General features: G+C 32.7%; 2 protein-coding genes across 2 annotated transcripts; one reads left to right on the top strand and one right to left on the bottom strand.

The window, feature by feature from the left end:
• The first annotated feature begins 7014 nt into the window (after positions 1 to 7014).
• On the top strand, positions 7015 to 7842 carry LOC114175097 (probable CCR4-associated factor 1 homolog 11). Its single transcript, XM_028059855.1, has one exon. The coding sequence runs from the start codon at positions 7015 to 7017 to the stop codon at positions 7840 to 7842; it is 828 nt and encodes a 275-aa protein (XP_027915656.1).
• A 710-nt stretch (positions 7843 to 8552) lies between these two features.
• LOC114177118 (probable potassium transporter 17) lies at positions 8553 to 12220 on the bottom strand. Its single transcript, XM_028062369.1, has 8 exons — positions 11948 to 12220; positions 11615 to 11840; positions 11112 to 11333; positions 10954 to 11004; positions 10436 to 10696; positions 10124 to 10176; positions 9654 to 10023; positions 8553 to 9554 (listed from the first exon to the last, which is right to left on the bottom strand). Exons 1-8 carry the CDS (start codon positions 12080 to 12082, stop codon positions 8698 to 8700), a joined length of 2175 nt encoding a protein of 724 aa, XP_027918170.1. The 5' UTR covers positions 12083 to 12220; the 3' UTR covers positions 8553 to 8697.
• Between the last annotated feature and the right edge of the window lie 603 nt (positions 12221 to 12823).

Below are 12823 nucleotides of genomic sequence, written 5' to 3'. Positions count from 1 at the left end.
TATTTTTAGATCATTTGTATATAGTTTTAGAAAAAACAAAAGTCTAAATTGGATGTCATGCGACGCGAGCGGCCAGGCAGACAATAAAGAAAGGGGAAAAAATATTTTTTATGATTGAAAAAAAGAATGAAAATTGAAAAAAACTAAATCGAAAGATGAAAGAATTGAGAGTGACGTACCTTAAAACAATTTTAATATCTCCTCACCTTTTTTCTTTTCTTCTTTTTTTTGTTTCCTTTTCTAATATTTTGTTTGTTTGTTTTTCCAATAGAGATAAAGATGAGAGGTGTTTATGTGGGTGGTAATGAGAGAAAGAGAAAGTGTAGATAATGTTTTCTTCTTCTTTTTTTCTACCTCCTTCGATATGTTTTTTTGAAAGAGAGATAAAAAATGAGGTGTGTATGTGGGAGTGGTGATGAAGAAGAATTAGAGAAGTGTACAGAATCTCTTTTTTCGGTCATGACAAAGTGCGTATTTATACTCACACCTTGCAATATCAGTGCAATTTCAACCTTAATTGTAATGAACAATATAAGGAAGGAATTGGTCATGATAGTAGCAAATTATGGGATCAAATCGCAGCAAATCAGAGCACAAAATCAATCATCATCAGTAACAAATCAGAGCACAAAATCAATCCAATTAATAATATTGATTCTTACCATTTGAAAAGATATTGCTTCTAATTATGATTATATAACTAATTTCTCTATCACGAACAAAGGTAGAAAATATTTGAGTTATTGGGCTCATGAAAAGGAGTTTATAATTAATAACAAATTGGGCTCTTCCTCCTTTTTTTTTCTCTTTTTTTTCTTTTTTTTTTCTAAAATTAAAGTTTGAAAATCTTTGAAGAAAATTTTGTTTCACCTTATTTTTTACTTTTTTTTAATTTTTTTAAAAATAAATTTATTCACCCGAACGAAATTGGGTGTTGACAACTGTCCCTCTTTACTTAGTTTTTGTTAGATAATATGAAAATTTGACTTTTTCATATTATTGTAATAAAAGATAAGTAAAGATAAAAACACTAATTTCGTTCGGGTTTCAAAAGAAGACAAATTTGAAGACAAACTTGACCATACCAAGTAGAGGGTCTCGATTTGACACACTAATTCTTTTTGTTTTTTTTTTTTTGAAAAAACCAAATTAGACCAATCCCGAGGAGAGGTCTAGATCCAAAGGATTCGTCAACCATTACCATGTAGAGGGCCCCATCCTAAAAAAAATCTTTTTGTAACTTTGACTTTTTGAGAAAGAGATTAGACCAATCTCATGGAGAGGGTCTATATCTAAAGATTTGGTGACCATTACCATGTAGAGGGTCCCGATCTGACAAAGAAATCAATGACCATTGTCGTGCAGAGGGTCTTGATGTAAAGAGATCGATAACCATTGTCTTGTAGAGGGCCTCGATGTAAAGGAAACAATGACCATTGCCTCGCAAAGGGTCTTGATGTAAAGAGATCGATGACCATGGTCTCGTAGAGGGCCTCAATATGAAATAAGAAATCAATTACCATTGCCTCATAGAGGGTCTTGATATAAAGAGATGGATGACCATTGCCTCGTAGAGAGTCTTGATGTAAAGAGATCGATGACCATTGTCTCGTAGAGGGCCTCGATGTGACATAAGAAATCAATGACCATTGTCTCGTAGAGGGTCTTGATGTGAAGAGATCAATGACCATTGCCTCGTAGAGGGCCTCGATGTGACATAAGAAATCAATGACCATTGTCTCGTAGAGGGTCTTGATGTAAAAAGACCGATGACCATTGCCTCGCAGAAGGCCTCAATGTGACATAAGAAATCAATGACCATTGCCTCATAGAGGGTCTTGATATATAAAAGGAGAACCAAAATTTTGCTTTTGAAGTGTTGACAAACACCACGTGAAGGCCTAACATTGGTGAGACTTACACATAAAAAAATTATCATTGCTGACTTTTTTTTTATTTCTTTGTTTTTTTGGAAATGATTTCGTGGAGTATGATGGATGACATGATGTGATGATGCATGACATGTTTTGATTTTCTTTTTGAAACTATAAGATATGCTTACATGGATGCGGGGATGCATGGGTGAAATTTGCTTTTCTCATTTTTTATTTTTCCTTTATTTTAATTTGAGAGCAAGGTAAACTAGGCTTAGAGGCTAGAAAAAAATTGTGAGGCCGGATAAAACTGGATTTAGGGGCCAGTGTGGAAATTGGGCTTAAAGTATATTGATAATTCATATGAATGAAAAGGATTTTGATTGAAAAGATGGAAAATATTTTATTCAAAAAGATGGATGACGCGTGTATGCATGACTTAGTATGATGTATGAATTACCTTATGTATGAATTTTTCTTTTCATTTTTTTAAAAACAAATTTGAATTGTTCCCCATTTCATGGTTATTTCGAATTCATGAAATCATTCTACTTTGATTTTTTTTTACTTTTTCAAATCATTTTTTTGGTCTAATCAGTTTACTAACGAACACTTTTTTAATTATTTCTTTTAAAATATTATTTGAATGACATTCATGAAATTGCCAAGGGCTTGAAAAGGCTTGAATGAGGTGATGAAGATTAACTAGGGAGTTGCCCCAATTGGAATTGGTCTCAGGGCACAAAATGTGTTTAGGCTTTCCTAGTTATTGATGGTATGAAGAAAATGATGGGGACTTCAAAAAAAAATTGTCCTTGGTGTGAGAGCCTAGGATGGTCTTAGGGTGCAAAAGCGTGTTTGAATTTTTCCAATTGAGGAGATTGAAAAATGACGAGGTCTTCATAAGTTGCCCTAATGTGATCATAGTCTTTGATGTATATAAATTCCCCAATTCAGAATGAATTATGGGAATAAACAAAGTGATTGCCCCAGTTTGGGTTTGGGATTGATAAAGATGGACTATTTTAAGGTTGGTCAAGGTTTAGGCTTAGAGCGGGGTTATTGTTGGAGCAAATATGGAGTTTCATGAAGAATGAATTGAAAGAGGACAACCCAAATTTAGCTTAATTGTCTGATTGCCCAAGCTAATTTTGAAGCTTTGGAAATATGTCACCCAAAAATAAATTGCCCTAGTGTTTAAAAGCAAATCTCTAAACACACTTTTTTAATATTTTTTTAGAACAAACCTGTTAGCAAATCAAAATTTTCCTATAAATTAAAACCTTCGAATGATAACAACCAATCTTTGATCTATGTGGACTTTATTAGGCTTGTATCGTGGCCAAAGCTATGGGTACGGATGTAAATGAAAGTAAAAGCCCAAACAAGTGATGTGAGAATTGTTTCAATAAGGATCTTTGAATAATGTTTCATTCAGAATTTGTTTGACTTCTTCTTGTTCACCTTTTGCTTTTCTTTTTCTTTTATTTTCTTGATATAACCATTTGTTTTTTTCTTTATTTTTATATATATTTTTGTATTGGTGAACTACCATTCAGATGAAACAAATGCAAATATTATGTCAACCCTTAGTGTGAGGGTGACCCTTGTTTAGGGTAATTTGAAAGAAATTTTTTGGAAGACTCAAATTGGGTAGCAAAGGATAATCATTTTTTTTGGATAAAGAAACATGGCCACACATCATTTCAAATCATGGTTGTTTTTCTCAATAAAAAATTTAATTCAGAGGAAAATAATTTAGTTCATGTAACAAGATGTCCCTTGTTTTTGTTCTTTTTTTTCACTTTTTTTTCTCTTATTTTTGCCTAGACTGTCCTTCAAAGTTTTTAGTCTAGCAGACTTTTCTTCATTTTTTTGTGTTCAGAGAGTTTCTTGAAATAATTTTAAAGTATGTGTCCCCTTTATGATGATCCTCCATGGAAATGAAAACAAGGTAAGGTTTATGGTGGAAGAGAGATGGATAGGGAAATAGATTTGAGCAACTTCATGCATGCAAGATTAGTTGGGTACTTCAAAAGAAATGATAATAAACAATATTTTATTTCTTTATTAAATTCACTTATTTGACCAAGGAAGTTTTATTATTTACTCATTTTTTATAAGAAATATTCCAAGAAATCGGTGACAAGCAAAATGAGAAACAATTTGAATTTATTTTAGTGCAATTTTTTTTGTTTTTTTATTTTTCTAAAATTTATGCTGATGCATGCCATGTGTTTAAATGTTGATGAAATGCATGCTTTTCTTTTTATAATGGTGTGATTGTGATGAATTTATTATTATATACAAGGAAAGGTGAGGGTAAAGGACGCAAATAGTCTCCCTTTAGTGTTTAGTGTCTTTATTTAACATGGGTTTGGTGCTTAAAGTTCTAAGGGAAAGTAGATGTGCTCATAATGATAGTTTCCTAATACCTAAATATCAAGGTCACTAGAGCTATGGCCCACTTCATGGCATTTCCAACGACAGTTGGTAAACAACAAGAAGTGGGAGTACCAATGAAGCAAACAAACTCTAGCTGGGGTTCTCACAATGACCATTGGGAAGTACATCCATTGTGACACTGCTACACAATCCCCTCTAATTCTAAGCAACTCAGACCCGGGTATAGGGCCCCACTCATGTAATGAATAAAATGTGTGTGTGTGAAGGGAGAATGCAACGTATACCCAAAACCCCACCTGAAAATTATTCCAAATACCAAAATAAAGAAGAATATACACATACGACTATTCTAAATATAAAAGGAGATAAAAAAAAACACATACCCAAAAAGAAATGAGAAAGAAAAAATATGAAGCAAAACCACATCAATTTTGCACATCCAAATAAATGGTATGACTCTTTAGCATCACCAGTGGAGTTGCCATCTGTCGCAACCGAAATCACGATGGGACGACAAACCAAAAAATAAAATTTGAAAAAATAAAGAGTTTGGAGTCGCCACCATAGTTATTATAGGAAACTATGGAAAATCATAAAAAGAGCAAGGTCTGCGAAAAAATAGATTTTGGATCTGGGAGTCGGTTACGCGTGGGGATGGTATTAGCACCCCACAACGTCCGTCCTAAGACGGTACCTTTAATTAAATGTGCAACAATTATATGGTTTTTCAAAATATTTATTTTTCCCAAAAAATAATATAAAAGGACGTACAAAAGAAACAAAAACATTTTTTTTGGTTTTTTGGGCCCGACGAGGATTAATCCTCGCTCCTACGTATCTCCATTCACAATGAGAATAAGGGTTACGTAGTTCTTTATGAGAACCTATTTTGAAAATTATTTGAAAAATGATTTAATTTGTTTTATGATTTTGAAAACTTTTTTATTTAAATTTTAGTTGTATTTTAAAATTGGTGTCACGCGACGCGAGCGGCCGAATAGACACTTGAAATAAATTCTTTTTTTCTAATCTTTTATTTTTTATTTTTTTAATCATTTATAAATTTTTAATATTATTTTTAAGTTATTTTAAAGTAGTTGTGGATGTCATTGTGACGTGAGCAACCAGATAGATATAAAAAAGTAAACAAAGAAAGCTATTTCTTTATGTTTAGATCATCTGTATATATTTTTAGAAAAAACAAAAGTCTAAATTGGATGTCATACGACGCGAGCGGCCAGACAAACAATAAAGAAAGGGGAAAAAATATTTTTTATGATTAAAAAAAAAAGAATGAAAATTGAAAAAAACTAAATCAAAAGATGAAAGAATTGATAGTGACGTACCTTAAAGATGAGAGGTGTCTATGTGGGTTGTAATGAGAGAAAGAGAGAGTATAGATAATGTTTTCTTCTTCTTTTTTTCTACCTCCTTCGATATGTTTTTTTTTTAAAGAGAGATACAAAATGAGGTGTTTATGTGGGAGTGGTGATGGGAAGAATTAGAGAAGTGTATAGAATCCCACAGAGTGCGTATTTATACTCACACCTTGCAATATCAGTACAATCTCAGTCTTAATTGTAATGAACAATATAAAAAAAGAAATTGGTCATGATAGTAGCAAATTATGGGATCAAATCGCAAGAAATCAGAGCACAAAATCAATCGTCATAAGTAACAAATCAGAACACAAAATCAATCCAATTAATAATATTGATTCTTACCATTTCAAGAGATATTGCTTCTAATTATGATTATATAACTAATTTCTCTATCACGAACAAAGGTAGACAATATTTGAGTTATTGGGCTCATGAAAAGAAATTTATAATTAATAACGAATTGGGTTCTTCCTTCTTTTTTTTTCTTTTTTTTTTCTAAAATTAAAGTTTGAAAATCTTGGAAGAAAATTTTGTTTCACCTTATTTTTTACTTTTATTTTTATTTTTTTGAAAATAAATTTATTCATCTGGACGAAATTGGGTGTTGACACATCCTTTAGTAAGCTAATTTTTTTGTTTATATTATGCGGCTTTGAGATTATATTTGGTTCGCATGTATAGTGTGTAGACAAATGATTTTATTTTATCATTTAACTAAAAACTCAAATATCGTTTTCAGTTTTTAAAATTTTCATAATTAACAAAAAATTTTAGAGCATAAATTAGATAAAATAGTTATCTACAATTTAAATATAACAATTTCTTAAAATAGATAATTTATCCATTATTTAAGTATTAAAAACGCAAGATAAACATTAAGGTTCCAAATATATCAATCACAGAGAAATAAATAAGATAATCATATATCCATTAAATCTAATCATGGCTTGAAACAATTAAGATATTTAGATATGGTTCGTAATTTATCAATTTATTATATATATATATATATATATATATATATATATATATATATATATTAAAAAGATAAATGTTTTTAAATAAAATAAGACTATCATTTTATATATATATATATATATATGTATGTATTTGTTAAAATTTATCACTAGATTATGTCAAAGAAGAGATATTATAAGATTAGATTATAATAATCAATTATATATATATATATATATATATATATATATATATATATATATATATATATAATCTTTTCTATTATAAATTGATCTTGAGATAGCCTATCACTATTATAAAAGGTGTGTAGTGAGGTTCATTGTTATTACTCCATCTTGTTATTCTTGAAAAGAGACATAGAAAGAGATAATAAAATGGTTGTTCCTGACGGTGTTGTGATGACACGATCAGTATGGGCATGCAACCTTGAAGTTGAATTCGAGTTGATTCATAAAATGATTGGGTTTTTCCCTTTCATCTCTATGGACACAAAATTTCCCGGCATCATCTTTCAATCGAATCCAGGACTCCATCAACCACAAACTAACTACGCAATGATGAAAGCCAATGTGGATCATATGCACCTCATCCAAGTTGGGCTCACCCTTTCAGACTGCCATGGAAACCTTCCAACCTTTGGAACCTCCAACCGCTTCATTTGGGAATTCAACTTTTGTGAGTTTGATGTCACACACCATCCTCATGCTCCTCATTCCATTGCCCTCCTCCAACGTCATGGTATGGATTTTCATAAGAATAGAAACTTTGGAGTCAGTATTGTGCGATTCGCTGAGCTTATGATGCTCTCAGGTCTCCTATGCAATAATCATATTCAATGGACTACCTTTCATGGTGCCTATGATTTTGCTTACATGGTCAAGGTATTGAGCTACCGTTTTCTGTACACGCAACCACTTCTACCTCCCAACTTGGTTGACTTTCTGCAAGTCGTAAAATTCTTCTTTGGAAATACAGTATACGACGTGAAACATCTCATCAGATTTTGTCCTAACCTTCATGGTGGTTTAGATAGAGTTAGTGAGTCCCTAGGTTTAGATAATAGTGCTAGAAAAAGTTATCATGCAGGATCCGATAGTTTGGTCACTCTATATGTTTTTAATGAGATTAAAAGACTCTATTTTCGTACAGAAAATGACTTGGCAAAACATAAAGGTGTTATCTATGGTTTAGAGTTCTTATGATATTCATGATTTAGGATGTTTGTAGTTTTCTTGTTTCACTATTTTCAATACAAGCGAAAGAATATACATGTTTGAGTTGGTTACAATAAAATAATATCTTACCTTTGTATTTTCTTTTTCCAATCTTATGATTGTTGTTTAATAATAATCTATATCAGTGTGTAATTATGTAATTATATAGTAATTATATAAGGGGAATATATCTTTTTCGGTATATATTTTTTATTTTTTTTTTGTATATATATTTTTTAATTTTAATTTTAGTTTTTAATATGTAGTTGTTTTTCAAAATTAAAATTAAAATTATTATTTTATCATTTTATCTTTTTCAAGTGAATGATTTTCTATTCCCAACATACATTCCATTTAAATAAAAAATAAATAAAATTTGAGAAATTTGAATTGTTTTATCCCATAAAAAAATTAGAAAAAAAAATTTCGAACTTTTTGAATTTTCTGTTCTATCAAAACATATTAGTTTGTAAGACAAATATACCTCTCTTCATACAAGTGTATTTTGATCCAATTGACTACGGTGAATTTTATTTTTGGACGAATAACAAGATATATTATCCAATATGTATTTTTGAAATTAAAGTAATTAGCCCAAAGAGTAATTTTTATCGACTTGATTAATCTTTGCTCTATTGTTTTTGTTTAATTATCTGAAACTGAAATGTGCAGATGTAAAATCACAAATAGTAATTCTTATATCTTTCTTTCTGAGAAAACAATATCTACTTGAGTAGTTTATACATGTGTGATTTAGAAACCTACTACTGAAGGCCTTTTGTTCATCACTTGTTTTGCTTTGCCCCTCTAGATGTTTGAGTAAATGCTTGATACAGTAAACCTTCAAGCTTCGTATAGCATTCCAACTTCAATCCGTTGCTGCGGTGGAATCCCAAGAGCAGGCAAGCCAGATCTACAGTTATTGTGCATAACTTCATAAAAACTAAGCACAAATTTATCAAACCAGCTACAGTTCAGGCCAATGTAAAATCTGGTCTTTCCACGAACATGAACTACCCCAGCAAGCCTTGCTTCTTCTAAGTTCGAAGTCTCTTCTTCAATCTCTTCAGAATCAGAAAGATTCTCGGGAGACTGATGCTTCTGTATATGTTTTGCCAAACTACTAATCACTTGATCAACAAAATGATCTCCTTCCAAATTTAGAGCATCTGCATAGCCATACTGGATCATACAGCAATACACCCCTTTGAGATTTGATTTCTTGATCACAATCCTCTCTCGTGGAGCAACCTTTGGGACTAACAAATACCTAAGAGTCGTGAATACTGTGACCTTATGAAGAGATTTCATGTTCTTGATGTAGTGTCCAAGAATAGGAGTCAACCCGTCTTGAATGTTGGTATAAAAGAAGCATATCCCAGGAACCCTATTAACACTGCTGTCAGCTAAAAGCTCTTCAAGTCTCTCAAAGGTTATCTTATGGTTTAATTCGTAATCAGTCTTTCTTTGTCTTCCACAAAACCAACCAAACATGATGAATGCAAGGATAAATGATATAGCAAAAGGAATCCATCCACCTTCAGCAAATTTGGTGAAAACTGCACTAACATAAACCCCTTCCATCACAAAAAATACAACGAAGTACAGGTAAACCAGCACAGTAGGAGTCCTCCATATCATGATCATGACTAGTGTAAGCAATATAGTGGTGATAAGCATAACTAGGCTTACAACAACACCTGCAATAAATGGCACACCATCATCAGACTATTGCATAGATTACTGCTAAATAGTTTCATATACTAAATTTATGATTGAGACTTGAAAAACAGACATACCAAAAGCATTTCCTATATCTTTTCCATCTCCAAAAATAAGTATGACAGCTACGCAAAGGACCATGAGAATGTAGTTCACTTCAGGGGAGTAAACCTCTCCTTCTTTATTTTTGGATGTGTGGACAACCTTTACTCTAGGAAAATAATCCAGCACTACTGATTGCTTGATTACAGAAAAGGTGGCTGATATTAATGATTGGCTAGCAACAACTGCAGCAGAAGTGGAAATGACAAAGATGGGCCAGTAGACTGGAGTTGGTATAAATTTGTAGAAGCCATCATCATGATCATTGGGGTGCTTGATCAGGTAAGCTGTCTGTCCCGCATAAGTCAGAACTAAAGATGGGTAGATTGTGAACAGAAAAGCTATCTGTTATCATATTAACAAAGAAGAAAAGTGTATAAGATAATAATTGGCTGAGAAGGATGCACAAACTTCAAAGAGAGGTAAGAAAATTATAGATATCAACCTGAATGGACTTCTGGTTGAAATGACCAAGATCAGCAAACATTGCCTCAGAACCTAGCAAGATGAAGAAATTAAGAACAAAGAAAAACATGTTAGTTGTTAGTTTTTTTGTTAGCTGAGAGTTGAACCAAGACTTTCCCCTCCCTTCCCTTCCATTTCACTACTAAGCCACCTTATCACTCCTACAAGTACTTGAGCATAGCACGTGGATTTGTAATATGATTTCACAGGGATACAAAGGCGTGTTCCAAAGATAAATTTCTCAGTCCTATATCAGCAAGGATATATCATGTAAAAAGGATGAGTTAGATACCTGTAATGCAAAGTACAGTACCACCAAGTAAAAGCCATCCAGATTTTCCATTTCTCCAAAAGAAGTGGAATATATAGTGGGGAGATAAAGCCTTAAATATGCTAGGGTAGTGGTGTATAATGCTGTAAACTCCTACAATTGGGGTACTCAGGGTCCATGCGCCCATTATTGGGGAAAATAGGAAACTAACACGGGATGTACCAAACTTTTGCAACAGGAACAGAACGATCAGAACTGCTGCAGAGAGTGCTTCCACTAGCGCTGTGGCAGCATATGCCAAAAAAGAGAAATTAGAGTTACATAAATCAGAAGAGTGAATAAGGAAAGGAATCATTCATCACATCTGAGATACCAAACTTTAATAAATTTCATTGTTCACAATGAAAAACTCCCTCTTACACTTGTTTAAAACAGCAAAACATCAAATTAATCATGCTCAATGAGTTTGACAGTTTCCATTAATGCAAGCTGCAAAATACCAGGGATCACAGTAAAACCGTTCGAACTCCAAAACTTACATTTGCTAACTGAAGGAAAAGGTGCTCTAAGTCCATCCATAGCTGACAACACTGTAAACAAATTAAGCAAAGTCAAATCAAAACATTTCAATGTGACAAAAAGGAATCTAACCTTTCTGAAACGTGATAAAAACGAAAAAATACAACTGTCACCAAACCTGAAATTGCTGGCGTAAGTATACCATCACCAATAAGCATGCAAGTACCCAACATAGCAACGAAGAGCAAGAGCCTCCGAGCAACTACGCTTGTTTGGAAGAACCTGGCAAGCCAAGTTGTCTTCTGAGCGTCCTTAGTTTTGTTCAAATCCACATGCTTGGAGGGCAGGATCCCAATATTGACATGCCTGCAAAGCAATGAATACAAGGCAAAAGTCCCACCTGCGATTCAAACAGGGTCATTGTGAATAGCCATGAAACAGAAACCAACAAATTTGCAGCTGTAGAAATGTGCATTTGGGTGAGCAACCGAAACTGATAACAAGTTTGCTTCATATTCGTCGATTTTAACAAAATTTAGTGATTTGCATTGCAATGTTTTAATCTAAAGCAAGTCAATAACAAAATTTAGTAAAAAAATTTCAATTTAAAGTAAAACTTGTCTGAAGTTACTTCAAATAAGTATCAACTTTGAGTCCAAAGAAAATGAAAGTAGCAAGTACCTTCACCATGGTCATCGGCTCTAATGGCTACATTGGCGTACTTGACAACCCCTATGAGAGTAAGCGTCCAAAACATAATGCTGTAAATGCCTAAATAGTCATCTTCTGTTGGAGACTTGAGTGGCATTGAAGGGTACACGTAGAGGGGTGACGTCACAAGTCCTCCAAACACCACCCCAAGAGTTTTGTACGCAAGAACCAAACTCTCCCTTCTTTCGTTCCCTTCCTGCGCCTCACCAACATCATCAAACAAACATGTTATGTTAGTCACTGTTGTTCATCAAATTGTATGTTGGTCGTTGAAGCTGAAGTTACAGTGAATGCACAACCAACCTTTTGTTGTTGTTGCTGCTGAGGGGAAAATGCACGGTCGGTTGGGTGAAGGCTGCGAGCGTCAGAATCAGAGTCGCCATTGATGTTAACAACGACGACGTCGTTTGACGAAGGGTGGTGGACATGGCTTTCCATTTATCGCCTCCTCGTACTGTGTGAGAAGACAAAGCACAAACTCAAACACAACTGAACCTTTTATTGAGTACCCACACCAGCAATTGTGCACTACTTATATAGACAAAGATTTGCCTCATTAGGAACAAAGGATTATTTACTTCATTTGGTTAAGGGAATATGTGGTGTTGGGAATTTCTGAGAATTTTAAGGTTTCATATTTGTAATATAGTTATGATTTATTTATTGTATTGTATGATATATATAACATTGATTTCTTATTTTATTGTTTAAAATATTATTGACTTTGGAAGAGTTTCATTCAACGATACTATTTATTTTGTTTTGTTTTATTGAATATCTTTCCTTTTCGGATTATTTATTACTTTAGAATGTCGTCAAAACGTGTTAATTATAATTTTAGGAAATAAATACAATAATGAATTTACAATTATTGTTATACTAGTCAACACACATGATGTGTGTTTATTTTTTCTATGACAAAGTTAATAAAATTATATTATAAAAATAAATATACATAACTTTTATAATTTGATTGTATATAATTTTTAGGTATAATTACTCGTATAGTATCCAGTTTGGGGCTAGTGTGTCAAATAGGTACCGGTTTAAAAAAAGTGTCAATTGCATCCCAACTTTTGAAAAAGTGCTTCAATTAGGTCCCTTTTAAACGGAGTTGACTAACGTGCTACGTGTCAGTTTGTGGTTTTTTTTAATTTTTTGAAAAAAAATGCCACGTGT

This window comes from Vigna unguiculata, chromosome 3 (assembly GCF_004118075.2).
Source record: "Vigna unguiculata cultivar IT97K-499-35 chromosome 3, ASM411807v1, whole genome shotgun sequence".
In the NCBI taxonomy this organism is placed as follows: Eukaryota; Viridiplantae; Streptophyta; class Magnoliopsida; order Fabales; family Fabaceae; genus Vigna; species Vigna unguiculata.
This window is presented reverse-complemented; position numbering and strand designations above follow the sequence as displayed.